Source organism: Hylaeus anthracinus, unplaced genomic scaffold (assembly GCF_026225885.1).
Source record: "Hylaeus anthracinus isolate JK02 unplaced genomic scaffold, UHH_iyHylAnth1.0_haploid 12000, whole genome shotgun sequence".
NCBI classification, from domain to species: Eukaryota; Metazoa; Arthropoda; class Insecta; order Hymenoptera; family Colletidae; genus Hylaeus; species Hylaeus anthracinus.
The window spans coordinates 1,451,397-1,470,802 of NW_026534347.1; the positions used below are offsets into that span (position 1 = coordinate 1,451,397).

The following is a 19,406-nucleotide window of genomic DNA, read 5'->3' on the forward strand; positions in this document are numbered from 1 at the left end:
GGTCAGGTGTTACCCGTTGGCGAGTCGATGTTTCGGGGTTAAAAACTAGCGGTGCATCGGCGTTCGCGCGTGTTTGCGACCAGTCGAGCGGAAAATGGTGTCTATACTCGTGGGAAGACACGGTTATAAAAGGACGACCTCGTGAAATGGCCATTTCTGGTGCATTCTGGAAACGGAAAGTTCAAACGATGAAAACTCGCTGGTATAAATAAACGAGGATCAAACAACTTTTGCTTTTTTTTCTTTACTATGCTCTCGACGACGCATAATAATAACGTTCACAGGCATCGAGGATTACTAAAATATAAGAATTGAAAGGTTTCGAGTAAACGCACTCGTGTACCCTGGCAAAGTCGATGTTCTCCCCTTGGGCAACTGATGGTATAAGCGAAGAAAGGCAACGCAGGTTCGAAACTACAACGGTCCCAGGGTTGAAACATCCTGCAGCATATCCGCACAGGATGTTAACCGAACAGAAAGATAGATGAAAGGTTACCGTATCGAAGTACGCGATATCAAACAATGGATGTACCGCGTTACACGAGATGGATGAGATTGCCAGCGTGTTTCGCGTTTCTGTTTGAACAACGGAGGGTGGGGGCGAGGATGTTAAGCCGGCCGGATAAAAAATCATAGAGACGAAGGTTCTTTCTCTGCAGGAACGGTGACACGTCGAAGCCCGTTGATGATGAAGTGGATTACCTACGGCGCGACAAGACGGTGGAGGATAAAGCAAGGGGAAATTGACGGGTCGCTTTATGAGAGAGAAATTGCCCTAAGACTCGAAGAGAGACCTGTTTTCTTTCATGTCCCATTACGATGAAGCACGAGAACTTTCTAGTTGGACGATATCGCGTTCATTCAAGGGGTCTACGCGATTTTCAAAAAATCGAAATTTCTTTTTTTTTTTCACAGGGCGTAATACACCTGAAAATGCACTGCCTGTCAAATTTAATTAAGGTTATTTCATCAATTAATATTTTATCGAGTTTACAGCGCCAAGTGACTGTAATAGTTCATTCCAGCGATCCAGTTCTTTCGCTATGAAACGTATTTATGGCCGCTAATACGGAACACGGCGTTACTGGATATTAAAGTTTGCTTTTTTCCTTTCCGTAGATACTGCATGATGCATGGTCGTGTTCTTATGAAAACTCTTCCTCTCTCTCTCTCTCTCTCTCTCTCCGAGTAAACTCGATATTTTTCGCTCGAGCGTAATCCTGCGCTTCGTTTTTAAGCTTCTTTCAAGAATCGGTAAAGGTCGTGTTTGCAGGACAGTGTATTATTAATCTTTCTTTTTGTTAGATACCGAGAACGAGATCCTGTCAGGATGAAGGACGAAGAACGAGTTTTCGCGAAGGTATACAAGCACGGTAAGAACATCTAGTAATTTTCATACAGCTAACACTTTAAGCTGCTTTACCTAAGCTCTATTTCTCTATGGTTATTGTCGCTGCGACAAACAAGCTCGAAGTCGACTTCCGAAACAAAGAAATAGATAGTTTGCAAAGAAAAAATGCATATCCACTATTAACAACGATAAGTATGCTCTACTTGTGATGCACTACCGAAGTTCGATACCTGCAATTGTCGCCTGCCACAATTTCTCCCTAAAACGGACGAGCTCGGGACATCGATGGAGCATGAATAATGAATATCGAACGTTTGTGGTTTCGCGACTCGCTTTTTAGTAAGCGTAATCGGCGCACGTTGTTCATTTCGTGAAATTGAAATGACTGACAGTGCGTCGACGTCGCCTGTGAAACGATAACGGTGTCGGGGAAATGAGAAATTCCGCCAAGTTTAATGAAAGTATTTAACAAGCAAAATTGCTCTGCCATGTCCGCGTTCTGACCCGCAAACCGGAGTCGAGGAAACTGAAATGCATTCCCATGGACCGTTCGTCGAGCACATTTCCCTCAGGAACTCTTCGCTCTTATTTTTCTTAATTTAAATGTTCCAGATGAAATTTAGAGGGTTTAATAGATCCCGATAATTGTACTAACGAAGACCAAGCAATCCAATTCCGCTGTTTTGTAATCCAATTTCCTCAACTTCGCGTCGCTTTTCGTTGATTAAACTGTTCTCTTATAAAATCCGAACATAGTGCAAACGAGACTCAAACACCGTTATTTCCATGACACGGCGCTTGTGAAAGAAGGAGATTGGACTCACCTGTTCGTAGTTTCTTATGAAGTCGCGCAATTCTCGTTCCTTGTCCTCCAGAGTGCCATAGAGTGCCTTCATTTGATTGAGCAGATCGAACTTTTCGGCCTTGAGCCTCTTTCGATCGGCCTTGAGGACTTGCAGAGCTTCCTTGGCGTGCTGCAGCTCCAGCTCGAGGGCGACGAATCGCGCCTCTTCTTCGAGGGCTGCGTCCTCGGAACCGACTTCACCGCGAGCTGCTCCGCTCAGGAGCAATCTCCTCAGTCTTGCTACTTCGGCTACCAGGCGTTCGTTCTCCAGTCGTAGCCTCCTCGTGCTAGCCAGCTCCACGGATCCGCTGCTACCTCCGCTACCGTGCATGTTCGACAACCTGGACGCTACCAGCGGATCGCCAATCCCTGAAAAAAGTATCGATGATGTAGAAGAAGACAGTTGATTTTAGAATAGTATTTCTTTTTGCAACTGGAATTTACGAATCCTAGGCAGATTTATTTTCTTAAACGTTTCATCTTCATAATTAAGGTGTGCTCGCAGCGCCTAGCGACTTGGATGGTTCGTTTAATTGTAGGAAATCGTAGGAACGCGAGGTCGAGCGAGTCCGCTTGTGGAACAATCGCAGACAGCGAATGTACGGGAGCGAAGTTGAAAGGGAAGGGCTTCCATAATTAAATGCTGGGTTACCCACCCAGGGAATTAGCCGGGGACGAGGGTCTGCTGCCTGGGGCTGGTCCAGGTGGTTCATTGTCCTCTTCGACCCGCACCTCGCCATCCACTAGATCCTTGTCGATATCCTTCTCGTGATCGTTCGTTTCCTTGCTGGATCGCAGGGAGTCGCGATTCGTCGATATTCGCAGTCTCTCCACGCTCGATCGATCGCTGCCACCGCGATGGAGGAAGTTGCTTCTGTTGGTAGATCCTCGATCCGGACTGGCGCTGCCCGATCGAGAGTCGACGCTTCCCCCGGAGCCACCCAGCCGTGTCTTCTCCAGAGCTGGGGCGAATGGTCGTCGTGCTTTCTCGCTTGGACTGCGACTCGGGGACCCATTGCGCTTCTCTGGAACGAAAATATCTTCATTGAGTCCTTGCAACTTTGGAAAAATTCGATCGTTAAACAATCGTCCACAAGAATCCATATGTTGCTTTCAAATATTTCTAATCTCCTAAAATTATCTAACGTAAAGTTGTCCCGCGCCCATGGCGAAATATTCGCGGACGTTTTCCATCGCAGAGCTCGCCCGCGCCTCGTTTTTAATTTTACTCCGTAAACATCCGACGAAAGTTTAATCAAAGTAGAAGGTTCCGCCGATGCGGAAAGCGTCGCGAGCAAAACGTTTCCGGTAAAGTGATTAAATTCGTTGCATCTCACGGCGAGAGATCATGCGTTTAAAGAGTAACGCAATCTCCTGCTGGTCACAGACGAGACCAGACAGGGGCTACGACAGGTGGCGCGGGGGTGGTTGCGTCGTTTCCAGAGAGACCGTTACAAGTTGGACGAGGAAAATGGTGAATCATGGTCAGTCGTAAAACTGGCAGCTGGTAACTCTGAGATATAAGCTACACCGTGTTCTGAAAATCATGATAAACTTTCCAGGTGCGAACTAGAGCTTTGAATTACACCGTGCAACTTTTTGGAAAGATTTACATATGTCTGAAAGCTGGTTGAGGCGAACAAAAGGAACGTTGGGAACTGGAAATGGTGGAGCAAACTTTCGGTTAGGATACAAATTTCAAATGAAAGAAGATTCAGACGTTACTCTGTTACTTGTATAGAGGCTTTAACTCAACCTTCCTCGATCCGAGATAGAACCCGAAGAAGGCACACGTACCTATGGGACTGGCTCGTCGATCGATAGGACTAGTTCTTTCCTTCCTATCGACAGGACTGGTTCTCTTATCAATAGGACTGGCCGACTTGTCACTGGCAGAACTCCTCTTCTCCACAGGGCTGCTGCCAGCGCTGAGCCTCTTGCCATCCTCCTGCGATTGCTGCTGAACCTCGCTGGTCTCCTGCGTCCCAGGATTGCTGTTATTCGTGGCGCTCCCCGTGGCGTTGTTGTTGCTATTGCCTGCAGCGGGGGTGCTGTTGCCAGCCCCGTTATTGTTGTTTAGCACCACGGGCAAAGCGCCGCGAACATCCCTCAGCTCGCCTCGGAGCGTGGCGCACTCGCCCCTAGCTCGTTCCAGCTCCCCGTCAAGCCGGGCGCCAGTCGCTGCGTTCTCCTCTACCATCACGCGAAATTTTGCCTGGAAAACAGGAAAATTGACGGTTAAACGATGGTGCAGGTGTGCGAAACGCTGAAAACTGGGGTGGACGTTGATCCTCGACTAACGAGGAGCCACCTCTGCTGCGGAACACGTAATTGCTGGAATTTTAGTATCGGGTTGGTAGGAAAATTATGTCCGTAAAGTTCGAAAACCGACGTTAATTTCTTACCGACCTAATATTTTATTATCGCGGAATCATTCGAATCACGGAGCCATTCGATCACAGGCCTGCAAACGAATCTGGGTAGACGTTAATCAAAACTTTTCGCTGGTTCCTCCGCGAATGGAATAATGGATCTCTTGTTTGCTCGACGAGGCCCATTCCACGTCAGCGAGAGAAAGAAAGGATGGAAATGAAAGAGATAGCAGCGAAGGTATCCGAGGAGGAGAAAGTATCGATAGTTCCGCCAAGTTGCGACCGGGTCGTAGCTGCGTTTGGCGAAGTTGTCGAACGACTGACGCGACCAAACGCGACTGGTGATAAAAGTTTTAGCGATATTAGCAAAGCTACGGAACGCGAATCTCATTGTAAGCTCTCCTCCCATTGTACAACTCGCTTCGAACGCTCCTCGTCGCGAAGTTTCCGTCTGTTTCACCCCTCTAACAAAGGATTACTTGGATACTTAACACACGATGTCTTTAAGCTGCTGTTAGGAGACGCCAGTTGAGAGCTAATACGACGATGGCTCCAGTTCGCCAACTCCAACGTGAAACGCGAGTTTCCCTGTATCACGTGTCCATGGATGTCCGCGTGTTGTTATTATCGCTATAAATTCTTTCCGACTCGTGACGCGTAAATAATTGAATCGAGTAATCGCCAGGTGGTGCAAGTGAAAATTGATAAAATCACGTTTCGCACGGTCAATCGCGTACGGAATGTGATATCAGTCATCCTCGGAGACTGATCGCCCTACAAAATGATTGATTGCACTCTCGGTCAGATAAGAACCGTAGGGTGGAGGATAAACGAAGAGAAGAGGGAGTCTACGGGCAGCGGTGAGCCACTCTGTTGGCCAAGTTCCAGGAACACAAAAGGATAGGCTGCGAGGATAAAGGCGTCGCGAAACTTGTTGCGTTCCCAGAGGCGCCTTCGGTTTTCCCTTCATCGTGAAAACCCCCGCAACGACCGTACTCACGCCCATCTAGCACCTGTGCATCGCGCGATCGCCGATAAATTTCTGTTCTACCGGAGATCCTTCGCCGCTGAAGAGCTCCGCGCTCAGGTTCGTACTTGAGAGTTCAGATTTTCCGATCTACGGTACATTTCGGTCGTTTTGGGAAACTTCTGTCCCGTCCTACTCGTTTCTATGATTATCCGTTTTCTCGATAGCATCGGCTGCGTTAATTAAAACGTTGGAACAAAGGATTTATTGCTCGTCGAAAGCCACGAGTCGCTTCCCACGATCCTCGAGTTATGGCAAACAGTTTCGCTGGTACGTTAATTGCATCGTCGAATCTCGTTGGAAAGTTTATCAAAGATCAGCGGGAAACTAGCATCGGAACGATATCTGTTCGACTATGCGTCTGGATAGTGTCGATAGCATCGACCGCAGGCGGTTCCCTCGCGACCAAAGAGGTTTTATTCTTCGACGAAGATGTAATCTCTGAAACGTTGACCTATATGCCAACCCGAACTACCGATACGGCTGGTAACAGGGCGCACGTTATGTGCACATGCTGCGGGCTTGCACACACGGTCCTTAAACACATAAAGCATCTCGAGCCATTGTAATGAAGTTGCGGTAAACTGAGCTGCGTTTACCTTGCCATTCCTGGCGTGCTGACTTGGTATTGTTCGACGACTTCGGTTTATTTAATCGACGTTATTAACATTTACGGCTGATTCGATCGAGTCCGGAGATTTAGAGACTGCCCTAGAGGAACGTTGATGGAGAAACATTTGGATTACGAGTTAAGGAAGACGATGCTGTAATTATCAAGTTTGCCGGTGCACGCGACGCTGGAAAAATAAGACTAGCGTTAAAAATGAAGAGAAGTGGTCGAGAGAGCCGGGGGGGGGAAGAGGAATGACGCGGAGAATGAGCATTACGGGACCTACTTGAATTTATGAAATTGCAATTTCAGCCTCCAGTTCCACCGCACCAGAGCAATTTATCTCGCGGTGCAAGGAAGGAAAATAATCCCTTTCCTTCGTTCTTTTTGCCGCATTTTCTATCCCTCCGGTGACCGTAACAGCCTCCGCGAATATCATTCTCGAATGTTCCTTAAACCAACAAATTGGAGGATCTACGAGCCTCCTAATAGAGAGTAACGAGCGAATCAAAATCGTATCACCGCGCCCGCTGATATTTCCGACTCGCACGTGGCTACTCGCGAGTGCGCGATATATTCCATTATTATTACTCTACTCTCAAATGCAGAGCCGAATTTAGTACCGAGCTTGAGCTTGATTTCGTTCTACTTTTAATTGGGACCAAATATAAAGCACTCAAAGACATCGATTTAATTTTATTGTAGCAAGTTTCCAATTTCTAGCAGGTATTTCTAAAAAATAGAGAGATTCTCCTCTTTCAAAGAGATGTTCCATCAGAGATTATCTCGCTCTTCTCTTTTGGTTTCTTCGATGAGTACATCCATTTGTTAGTCTTTCAGCGTGTTCGATCGATGCGAGTACTCCCTATTACTCATCTCGTCTTGCCTTTGCCGCTAGTTGGCCAAGGAATGGAAGAGGTTTTCGTCAAAGTGGTCTGCGTAGACTGAACACGAACTAACTTTGACAGATTCTCAGGCAGAGGGCTGGGGAGACGGGAGGACTTCTGATCGAGTTTCTAGATCTCTATCGGTTGGCGAATATTCTCTTAGCAATCGACGATTCCGAGGGACGGTGCTTCTGCGATCGAAACCAGACATACAAGATCTACCCGTGTATTACTCAGCAGGGAACAATGGTGACCGCGTTACACTAACTCCCACTTTCCGGTGACAGAACTGAAAGCGTCGGTTCACTCGCGAACCGGGCCTGGGTAGCTAATTTTATCCAACTGATAGGACTTTAATTCTAAGTATCATATATGATATAAAATTCAGAATTTAGAGCTATTCTCTGTATATATAATATCGTAGAAATAAATTGGTCTGGCCTATGTTAGAAACAAAGATTTTTGAAAGAGTAAGTTTCCAATGTTAAACTGCGTTAGCTTAATGAAATGCATCTGGTTTCGAGTACAACACGTTAGAAATGGCGTTTCACATTCAAACCACAGAAGGATTGCGGTCATTCATAACCGCGGAAGCTTACGGAATTAGCAGCAACGAGGCTGCGTGACACGAAACAACAGGAAACGCGGACCGCCATGCTATTTAAATCATACGTCCCTTGTCGAGTTTCTGATGTAGGTCAAACTCAAATTACACACCACAAAGTATTTTAGGATATAATTTCTACGATCAACGTGCAGTGTTTGGACCTGAAAACTGTCGCGCCGTTTTCAAGCGTGAAAAGAGATTTAATCGATACAGGTTTCGCGACAAACACACCGGATGCCGGACTAATACTCCTGAAAATTTCTGAAATATTTATTGCGGTATTTATTTTTCTAATTTCATTGAGATTCAAGAATTACAATTTATTATTCTCGATGCTTGACGTTCGGAATTAATTTTGTTAGTTTTTCAGTGAAAAGCGTTGTCATTCGTACGAATGGCCGACGTGAAACAAGTCACAGAGTCTCGAGAACGAGGCAATAGAAATAAGATCAACCGTCGCGATCATTCCAATTAATTCGTCCCGACTTAATCTTTGACGAAGGATCGTCAAAGAGCTTTTTGATGGCTGACGCTTCTTGCGATTCCGGAAATTACTTTCCTCTGACTTTCCGGTTTCGCAACTCGTTCCGCGTCGCCGCGATTCGCTGGTTGGCGCAATTAAGGTGCATCCGAGTTAACCCGTGTAACTTGGCGCGAGCGTCGCCTCGAATCGGGAAAACTTGCCCCGAGAAGAAGGGCCGCGCGATGACGCGACGGAGGCCCTCATAGTTCTCGAAAACAATTAAATCAGTACACATCTCGTTAACCTCGCTTTGCGAACAGCGGCGATCCGTTTTATTGCGCGGTCGCAGCTGGTCGCCTCGTAGTCATTACGAAACGACCTTCTCCCTTCTGCACTTCGTTATCCCCGTCACGCCTTCGTCCTTATCCAACTTCGGCCCCATTTAAGAGCGCTGTATTCCTTCCGACTTGCTCTCGTTCTCATAACTCCAGCAGCTTTTTCGCTCGTATTTACTTTAAAAAGAATATATAGAGAAAAGGAAGAAGTTTTGGTACAGCTAAGAACCACTGGTGTAATTAATGGACGAGTCCGAGCGACGAAGGATTCCTCGAAAGCTGTGAATAGGAGCGTGCTACATTCACGGGAATGCAGCATGTCCGAATCAGGTCTCCGAATACGAGTCTTCACCGGGAAACCGGCGTCGCTGGTAGCCAGGGGGTTAATTATAGACACGAACGCATAATTTCGGCCGCGTTAAGTTTATATTCATCTGTCACGCTCTGAAAAGGTTCACTGCACCCTGGCATACTATGGCACAGGCTGATACGGCACGATTCGCAATTAAATGTTTCGCGTAGTAACTCGCCACGGAAGAATTTTCGTACGTCTTTGTCCGAACGATGGCGAACGCGCTTTGATCTTTCCCTCCTCCTACAGGCGAACCCTTCGGCTAGGAAGTTGAAAGCGAGTCGCACAAAACTGTACAAAATTCCAAGCCGATTCGTGGCTAACGAATATAGTATAAGTAACGATCGAGATAAAGAAGTGGTACAGGAATAAAATCTCAAAAGACGCTCGACGTAAAAATATTCCAAAAATAGCGACAAATTAAATCGATACAGACCAAGTTCTCGCTCTTTCAACTCCCGAGACTGCAAACCACTGAGTTGCTATTCTCGCGAGATTCTTTCCCGATCCTGAGATTAAATCCAGAGAATATTGCAGTTATAAAAAAAAATGTTGACAATGAGTTCCTCCATCGCGCGTGCTCGCCTTCGACCACACGCTCCAGCGAGAGGTGTGCGATCGGTTAAACTCTCGTGTATTCATCCGCCCTGAAAGGGATCGCGAGAAAAATTCTCAGCTGGGTGAAAGATGCACGTACATTTGCACACGTACCACTGGCACGAAACGCGTTATACCACCAATCGATTCCGCTCCATACCCAGAGAGGGAACTCGGAGAAAGCCGAAGGTGCATTCATTGTTAACGCGGGCGCAAAGTACCGTGCCGGGTAAACATATTGGAAAGATTTCTGGGTCACGATGTCTGCTAGTCTTAATCAGGCTACCAGTGTATTCCAGCCGTAATTCCAACGTGACGTTAATGCGTTCTCGTGCATTAGCGGCAACGACTTCCTTTGCGACGCTATCAGGAAACCTCTCCAGGGGGAACGGCGTGCTCGAACTTGAAGCAGGGTAAAATATGCCACATCGAGTTTGTAGCGAGCGTATCGTGTGACGTATATTAGCCAGCTCCTCGTCCACCATTTCGAGCGATCGCTCGAGGAAAGCAAGAGGCTGGGAACTGGGACGTTAACGTAAAAGCAGTGGTAGGCAGTAGTGGACACGTTGGAGTGTCTTCCTCGTGCGAGAGGTACTACGTTTCCTTTGCTTCCTGTCGGATTGCCGTGCCAAATCATTGGACCAGGCAGTGAATCCTTCTTAGCGGAAGATAAGATTTTAGTTGCAGTGTTCTACTCAGTTTCTAGCCCAGCGCTCGAGAAAGCCAAAGGGTTGGAAACTAGGACGTAAACTTAACATAAAATTGGACACTTCTAAATGGGAGCTTTCCTACATAGAAAATGTTTAACAAACCAGTTATCTATCGAGACAAGTCTCTTTAAAGTCTCCTGAAAACACAGAATACCATGAGATTTTCTAATGAATGAAAAAGAAACAATTGCAAGAAAACAATGCTTTCGTTGCCTGAGAAACGAAAGCAAAAAAAAAAAAAAAAAACAAATACGCAACGATAAACGTTTTGTGGGAAGGCTCTCCTAGTCGAATTGGAAGCTCGTGGTTTTTCGCAGATCATGCGCTCCGTTAAATGAGCAATTCGCTGTTTCGCTCCAGCCGGAGGGTGATCGTGGAAAAAGGGTCCGCGTTTCAAATGCAAATAGGAACACGCTACGCGCATAAGAGAGCGAGCTTAGCACTCTTCAGAGGTGATCGCGAACTTTCCAGCGCGATAAAGTGTATAAAAGCAATTTAACCCCGCGGCTCGGCGTTTCGAGAACAGAAATAACAGGAAGGAGGTGGATTGTGAGAATCATTTCGAGTGCTTATTTCTAAATAGTCTGCGTCTTTCCGTTCGTTTTTTTTTTTTTTTTTTTTTTTTAAAGACGGTGACATTAGTTTCAGAAACGACTAAAGTTGAAACGAGGCTTTTAGATCGTGCGATAAAAATTGCACTTTTGTCAGGAACGAGAGAAAAGAAAATTATTTTCATTTTTGTATAATTGTGTACTAAGAGAGAACAAGCAGCGCGATTTAATCAACGAAACAAAACAAAATGCCGCGACTGGCTCCCCGAGTCTACTCGAAGATCCTTTCAACGACACAATTTTGTAACTAACGAGTGCTCGCGCAACCAGACAGCATTGTTGCAGTAATTACTGGAATTGATTAGTAGAGCGCAATTAGAAGTTAACGGAATGCGCGCAACGCTGGGTCTCGCGTTCACTTCAGATTCCGTGTAGCAATCCGAGGTGAGGATCGTAGTTTTCGAGTGGCTTTTTTTCCCTTCGTGGCCTGATTCAGTTCGCCTCGGCCGTTGGGGGGAAAAATAAAGGAATGCAAATTTAATTACCGGAGTACTCAGCATGTCGACGAACACCGAGTACATTTCCCGCTCGCCAACACTGGCGACGTTTCGCGAATTTTAGTTTAAATTAATCTTGTCACCATATTTCGTGCGTCCTCTGACTGGCTGGCCCGCTTTCGCAAGATCCGCGTTGCTACGTAACTCGTTTATAACCCGGTATAATGCGAACAAAATGTTGAAGTAATTCGCGTTAACCGAAGCGACAGCGTCAGCGTAAATGGGCTAATTACCTCTTTTCGGGGCACTTTACTTTCTCAAACCGTGTAACGCGAGCTTAATGAATCGTTAATTTCTACTTATTCGACGCTGGAAACATTTCTTTAGTTTGTCGCCTCGGAAGAACTATCAAACGCTCAACGCCATGTCGGCCGTACGTGGCTGACAGAATTTTCACTGAAGAACTTGAACAATTAATTCGTAAATATTTGTGATGGTATAAAAAAAAAGGTACGACAAACGTTAGATTTTACAGTTTCCAATTGCCTCGAGACAACATTTCAGCCTTGTAGACATTTTCATGCGAATTTTCTGCTTGTACTTGAAAATAATCAACGTCGCGTGCGAGTAAAATATTTTTCAGAAATAAATAGAAAAATGTGAATACGAGGTGGCGTTTTATACCGCATGAAAAAAAAGTCTCGTAAGAGGAAACTCGACTGAGTTCACTTCAACGTGGGAGTCGGAAAGGTGGGAAATCGAGAAAGCACGGTATAAAAGTTTGCGTCCCTATTTCACGCGCGTGTATCCACGCAGCACGCGGGCATTATACGTGCCTTAGCGCGGAATGTAACGGATTAACCCCCTTACGGTCGCATGGCGAATGGTATTCCCGAAGCGATTCTTCGTAGCGCTGTAGAAAACGTCGTTTGTCGGTGATCTCGCCGCGATCCGTTCCGGGTTCTGGAAATAAGAGTTGTCGAGCGAACGAACGATGATCCGTTTTCCAAGCTGATTCGATGGAGAAAGAAGTGGTATCTGCTACCATTGCGCGTGTTTCAAGCTAGAGTTAAGTAGTAGTGGACGGTGACTGGACAGACGATCAGGCGATCAGCCTGCCAGTAGAGTTGCCGCCCCATTCTAGCTCAGACTAAATTGACGGATTCGTCGCTTAGCACGCGGCTACTACTTAATGTATCAAATAAACAAAAGGAAATACGATTTTCGTTAAAAATTGTTGGCATAGAGCAATGTTGAAATGGCAATAAACATTTTAAATAAAGAACTAACTAACTCTACTCGTTTCGCGAAATGAGAAATCATTTAATATTTGAGAAGAAAATGAATAGCCAATTTTTGAATATTCTTTAGCTAACGATCAAATATTTGTAAAGCCCTGTGTTGTCTTAGTTTCTGTGACCCAATAGCCAAGAATCTGGCGCTATTCGGTGAGACTCTTGATCGAGATTGGGGGAACGCGTTTTCTTTCGATTTCCCAGGGATTCCAGGGTTGGTGGGGAAAACGGAGGGTTCGGGTTCGAGAATGCGTAGCAGTGGCGCGTTGAACGAAAAAGGGAGCCTCGAAGAGACGATGGAGAAGAGAGGATTCACTGTGAAGCGTAGCGGGGTACCACTTAGCGGCTCGACAAACACGCCGCACGGTACGCTACCGCGGAAAAAGGGCTGGAAAAGAGGGTGAGACGGATGCAAGAGGCGGAGGAGCGTCTCCTGATTTTGCATTTTTCATTTAGTCCCTGTCCCCTTTTTGCTCGAGCGCATTGGTAAGTGCGCGTGATTCATGATGCACTCGGTGCAGATCGCTAGTTAGCATAGAAACCAGTAATACAGGACAACAATGCGAACAATGTCTCGTGTCGCGTACCAGCGAACGTCGAGTCTTTTGTTCGCGGACCTATTATGCATTTCAATTTCTATATTCCGTTTAGGCGACCTTGTATGTTTTCTATTTTCCAACGACTACCGCTACTTTCGTTCGTGACATTTTCACAGGTGTTTATACAGGTTACTTAGCGGTTATCGTTAATAAACGATACGAAATCGAGCAGTCGCGTTGTTCGTAATCGTGGATTACATTTTGTCCACGGTAGTGGGTGGGCATAGACTCCCAGAGAAGGGAAGCCTGCTGGGAAACGATCCCCGTGGAATGGGAGCAACAAAAATTCACGGGCAAGTGAAACGACGCCGCTTTATTTCATTTCCGTGGAAAATTGTTCGATATATCGACGCGTGTTTTGGCGACTGGCGTACGATAGGGTGGCGTTTAATTAAATCAATAATAAAAGGGATAAATAAACTGCGTGATTCCGAGCGGACGAATTACCGTGCCCTGTTGTTCCTGTCTGACGGAACTCGTTACGATTCGCTGGTAATTAAATCGAACGCTGAAAGAAGCTTAATTATTGGTTTTCAGCGACTGATCCTTTAACCTTAGAATTAATATACAGCGAAATATCCATTGTTCGAGAGAACAGAGGAACGCGATGCTCGATTCGGATATTAATATATTTTGGAACAGATGGATATTAGCCTTTTATAAACTAATTTACGTTCAATGGATTCATAGTGCTCACCTGTGCATCTGCGAGGATGCGACGCATCAAGGCCAAGGTGGGGTGCGTTGTGAGATCATCTTGGAGGGCAAGTGCTTCACCTTCTTTGTTCAAACGGTTTAGTGTAGCGAGAGCTGAAACAAACCGCAAAAATGCAAAAAAAAAATTACTTGGAATTTCGACAAGCTATGCTCTCATACGAGTAATTGTCTCGCATTTGTTGATTATATACGCAATTATATACAGACGACTCCTTCTCTTCCAAAATTTAAAGATGGTTCACGCGGTAAATACAAGCGAGCGAAGAATACTCAAAGTTCCCAGCAAACATCATTCACAGCACTACTTGATATAAAAAGTATTTGTGATATGTATACTATAATAAATGTAACACACATTCGTGTCACGTTACGACGCCTTCTTATACCTCCAAGAGGATTGTTCTCGGTGATGTAAAATACAAACTTATACATCCAACATTTCCGAATACAAACCTCGATCTAACATCTAACATAAGTTGGCGAGCGGGAATCAGGCGAATCAGTGGTCACGATTCCGTCGGTGCCAATTCCCAGACTATGGTAGAACTAATGACATCAATGTCGTCGGGTACGACACCGCTGGAGACTAATGCGCGAGCTGCGCGCTTTGGGAGATCCGGCACGTCCTCTCATTAACTGGGTGGATCTGGTGAAATCGGTATCCGGGAAATATCAAGGGATGCGTGCCAGTAAGCAGGTCGAAGTCCTCCGCGAGGAAGACAGAGCGACGGCAAGAACCATGGGATTCCCAGCTACCTAGGTTTGAACCGACAAGATGGCTGTCTCTTGACTCGTTCATCTCGCATTACGTTCACCGAGTCGTTTCAGCGACGGGATAATTGAATTCTCGAGGCACGGTAGTCGTGGGCGCGAAGGTGGAAAGACCCGAGGGGTGCCAAACTGTTATCGACAAGTTCGTGAGAGAAGCTCGTTTCGGGCGCGGCCCAGAGACGGGTACGCGCCATCCCTTAACCGTCCTCCCTTTCCTCCTCGTTGCTGATATATCGCGTTGGACTTTCAAGTGCGCTTTGATGTAGAATGCGCGGCAAACTTCTGGCAAAGGCGGAATCGTTTGGGCTCGATTAACTCCACGGGGAGGATCTTTTTAATGCCCAGCGATTGCCTCGTCTGCTCTTCCCTCGGTTGCAACAAATTTTACGATGCTACGTGCCGAATTCGACGCTAAACAAATGTGTTCTCTATAGCTAGACGTAATAGAAATACGTCAAAAATCCTATACCGAGAGTCAGAGGGTAAAAATCGCGTAATTGCTGGTGTTCGTTTTCGTTCGCAACATAATTGCTCGAATTTCAGAATAAATTAATCGAGAATGTTAAAGGGCCGAGCGGGGCAACGATTTTCTTATCTCGTCGCTTAATTACTGGAACAGCGAATTTCTTGATGAAAGGGCGCAACGCCCGCATCAAGTGCGAACGGGATACAAGCATAACGCAATTACGTTGTGAGCTATTTGTTCCGCGGAGGTGGGGCACGAGATGAAATTAGCGAGCATGTTAAGCGAAACTGAGACTCGGGAACGCGGTGAAACGTCGTCGAAAAACGTTGCGACCAGAAATTTTCGGTAAAATATGCGCCGTCCGCGAAACGTAATTTTCATTTTGGAACACGCGGACGGACATACATTCCGCTGGAATTCGCCGAGGAGAAATTCCTGCTACTTGTATAAACCCCTGTTTCGTTTCTTATTTCGGGTTATCGAAACTAATATATTCCATTTGCTGAAATTTCGCCTCATATTTTCAAATATTATTTCGTCGATATTGTTTGACATTAAACCTACATGTTTCATGTATTATTGGATCAAGTACGACGTAAAATATTTTTCGATTCAAACGAGAAATGTGTGTTTAAAACTAGGCATTTGTTCGATCACGGTAGAAACAGGTACAAATGAAACCTCGATAGGTTCGGTGTTAAATTGATAAAGTAGAGTCTAGCTTTTATCCAGAATCACCGATTCAATTACGACAAACTTCCCAAAACACACGTGTAAACTGTAAATTCCACGACACCCCGCGCGGAGTCTAAACGTGATTATAGTGGCGCAGTTGCGCATTAATTTCATTATTAGGTCCGTTTGCCAGTGGCGATATGGTTGCCAGGGTCTCGACAGATAATACCGAGGACCCCTAACACCGTTAACCGTTCCCCAGCTCGAACTTTCCCTAATTCTATTAGCGGTCGAAGTTGGACAAAATTTATTCCTGATAAAGATTAAAGAATTCTTTACCGGCGCATGAAACTCGGAGTAACGAGTTTCTTTCTATTCCTAGGGAGAATTTCTCGCGTGAGTTCCGTGACTGCAGAAGTGTGGAGAAACGCTGAGAAGAGCGGTGTTTCCATAAAACCGATGTCATCTCCAGAAGATTAAGATTGTCTTTTTATCAACGAAGCCGTTAAGGAAGAAGGTACCCGTTCCGTTCACGGTGCTCGCCCACCTCTGCGTTAATCCTTCAATTAAATCTCCGAAGGCTTCAGGCTCGCTCGAGAGCACTCTTAACGAGTGCGTTGTCTTTGACCGTAAGGAAATCCAGAAGACTGCGGAAGCGTCCAGCGTCTCGAACGCTGTTTGAACTTCCCGGGTACCGGAGTCCACTTTGCATGATTACATCCTATTCCCGCGAAGAAGACCGTCGCGTCTGGCGTCGTCGCGGCGATCGAAGATTGTATTACCGTATCAAAGAAAATAACGTACGACCGTGGCCGATCGCGATCTTCCCACTGGCTCGTTCCGAGTATCATAGTTCTCGTGCTATTTTTAGCACGTTCATGCGAGACAACGCTGCAGACATGTTCCTGCAATCGACGTAGCCAGCGACATGCATCCGTATCAACCGAATAGCGATGGGATCACCTTCCAGCCATGGCGCACACTTTGTGGGTGGTAGATCATTTCTTTGGTAACGGGTCCTATTTGTTTTCACGTTGTTATAGTATTCTAAGAGACCGAAGGACTCTAAAAAATAGAACATGGAGATCAAATACACGGCTAATCCAGCACCCTGTGATTCGCGTTCTCCTGTGACTCCATCTTCTTGGATATTGGAGGCATGGATACCCCGATATGATTTCTGATCCAGTATAATTTTCGAACGAAGCATCGGAGAACTTCGTCTTGGTACGTCCTCCGCGTTTTCTTCCGTACTTTGGATCGTCTGGAAGACACCCAGTACTTGGCGTCGGGTTACGGTCAGGCGCGTGCATTAAAGCACACAGAAGACCACGGCGTAGACCCAACCGACCCTTCCAGGTGGTATATAGGTCTACGTGCAAACACGCGAGCACGTTAAGTGCGCTTCCAGCGCGAGGTCGCTATGATACCAGCAGGGAACCGCTAAGGGGTTAGCCTGATATATGGGATAGTCCGATATTATACGCCTATGCAGCGAAACAGGGATTCTTTATAGGCTCTCGCGGAAACTGAAGACCTACTCGGTGTCCCTGGGTCTGAGGCGAAGATGGAAAGGTGATGTGCGCGTAAAAGTCCCAAGGGAACTTTGTAAGAGAGAAGAACGGGCGAAAGAAAGTCAAAGCCGGGAAGAAAGTTCAAGTTAGGAGCATTGTACGGTATTAATAGGTACTTCGATCGATTTTGCTTCCTATAATCCGTGATTGGAAGACATTCTCTTTCTCCGTTACGAAAAGCGAATCGATTCGAGGGCCTGGGGGTTTAAAAGCCTGTAAGAAACACCATTAAGCGTCTTGGAAGGTGAGACTTTAAATCTAAGCCACGCACGTCGCGTATTCTGTCCCTGAATCGGAATTCTTGTGCTATACGCGTCGATAGTTACACGTACCACTCTGTAAGAAAGTATTAAAATACTCAATTATTATACAGTCGGTCCTATAAATATTCGTACCCTCTGTGTTTATCAAAGAAGTTTGTCTAAAGTAAATGACAGATTTGGTGTATCCGAATAAATTGTTCGTTATATACAAAGTGTGTCTAAAAATGATTCTACACATAACGCATGTACAAAAAGGATCGTACACGGTTTGGACGGGCGCGTCCGTGAAAAGTCGGTGCAAGAAGAAGGCCCAAGCTCGTCGCACCTCGGTCACCATTTTGGTATCGCTGCAGCGTCCCGCTACTATACCGTGCCGAAGGAAGTACTAGCAACCAATCACCAAAAAAGCCCCATGTGCACCGAAAGTAATCCCTGAACCATTTGTTTCCTCACCAGACTCACCTTCCTCGAAGGGCTGCGCCCGTTTAGCGAATGCCCTCGAGAAAACTCCGCGCGGCTTCGTGGCCTCCACGCCGTTTTCTACGGCTGCGCTCATTTTTCTGAGTGGTCCTTCACGGAGCTTGTATTGCCACGGCGTATAAACGGACCATCTGAAATTTACGTTACACTCTAGATTTTTTGCCTTGAAAAAAAAAAAAGACAGGGAAAAACATGGCGATTACATTTGCACGACTCGTTAGAAACGTATGGTTGCGCGACCCAACCCCCAACCATGAGGGTGCTTCAGAGGGTGCTTCAGAATCCAAGTTTTCGACAGCGTTTCTCTTAATAATATAATTATTCCCAATAAAGTAGCGATATTCTTCGTACTTTCATTTCTCATGCTTTGAAAGTTAGCGTATTCCTTCTCACGTAAATAATTACGTATCGCGCTATAATGAAGTTTCGCTGTTTCGTCATCGCCTGAAACAATGGACGTCTTACGTCACCGTTGAAATCGACTTTATCCGTGTTAATTGGCATTCTTTAATTAGAATTTCTCGTCAATGAAAGTAGATCATCTGATTACGAGGTTGAGATTATAACGAAGAATCGCGGTACATCAAAGATTACAAGCAACAAAAGGTGAAGCCTGGAACGTTGCGTCTCAGGCTCTCCCTTTACGGGCGCTCTGAATAATTTCACATTTAGTTTGACCTTACGTTATCTCGTAATTATGAAATTTCCATAATCGTTCCGAATATTCAACGTCAGCGAGGAGCACAGTCTTCCCTGAGAGTCGTTTTAAAATGACGCGTCTTAAAGTTGCTTTAAGTTCCCCTGATTAACGGTACAGATCTGTCAAGGTGCGATACTCTTCAGATCGAGCTGTGACAAGCTGAGAAACAGATGGGTGAAATCTATTTGAAAAAGTACCGAAGTTTCAGTACTTAGCACATTTTTCAAGTAAAGTTCACTACATTTCCACCCCACTTGTGCTTCATCACACACCAGAACCTTAAAGGATACGAGAATCCTTGACAATTCCAATGTCTCGCGCAGCAACTTTTAGAATGCACGCGACGCTTATTAATATTTACCCTCATCCGGAACGTGGTAAGCTTGATAAGTCTTGTTTACAACCCTAGCGTAAGGTAATGTCGTTACGCGCAAACTTCGACGTCGAATATATACAGTAATACCGGTGGTACATCCCCTAAAAACTCAAGCAGGCTTACACCGAGCCCCTGTATCGTGGGGGATAGTGTGTATACGAACGTCGCTACCCCTCGTGGAACGCGATATTCGATCGTCATAATTTATCATTACACGCAGGAAAGGACGCGCTCGGTAAATTCTCGCAGAGTTCGATGAAGTTAGCGTTGATTTATGCGCTCTAGTG

General features: G+C 45.8%; 1 protein-coding gene across 4 annotated transcripts in view; it reads right to left on the reverse strand.

Annotated features, from left to right (window-relative positions):
* LOC128889964 (kazrin) overlaps nucleotides 1-19,406 on the reverse strand; it is a 72,407-nt gene that overhangs the window by 16,789 nt on the left and 36,212 nt on the right. For 2 of the 4 annotated variants that reach the window (XM_054148037.1, XM_054148036.1), the window contains 4 exons: nucleotides 13,795-13,907; nucleotides 3,993-4,410; nucleotides 2,852-3,220; nucleotides 2,176-2,564 (listed from right to left, as the gene is read on the reverse strand). In XM_054148037.1, the coding sequence (XP_054004012.1) occupies nucleotides 2,176-2,564; nucleotides 2,852-3,220; nucleotides 3,993-4,410; nucleotides 13,795-13,821 (1,203 nt within the window). In that variant the 5' untranslated portion in view covers nucleotides 13,822-13,907. Of the gene's footprint in view, nucleotides 1-2,175; nucleotides 2,565-2,851; nucleotides 3,221-3,992; nucleotides 4,411-13,794; nucleotides 13,908-18,025; nucleotides 18,175-19,406 lie in introns of all 4 variants that reach the window. The other 2 variants (XM_054148034.1, XM_054148038.1) reach the window with 2 other exon arrangements.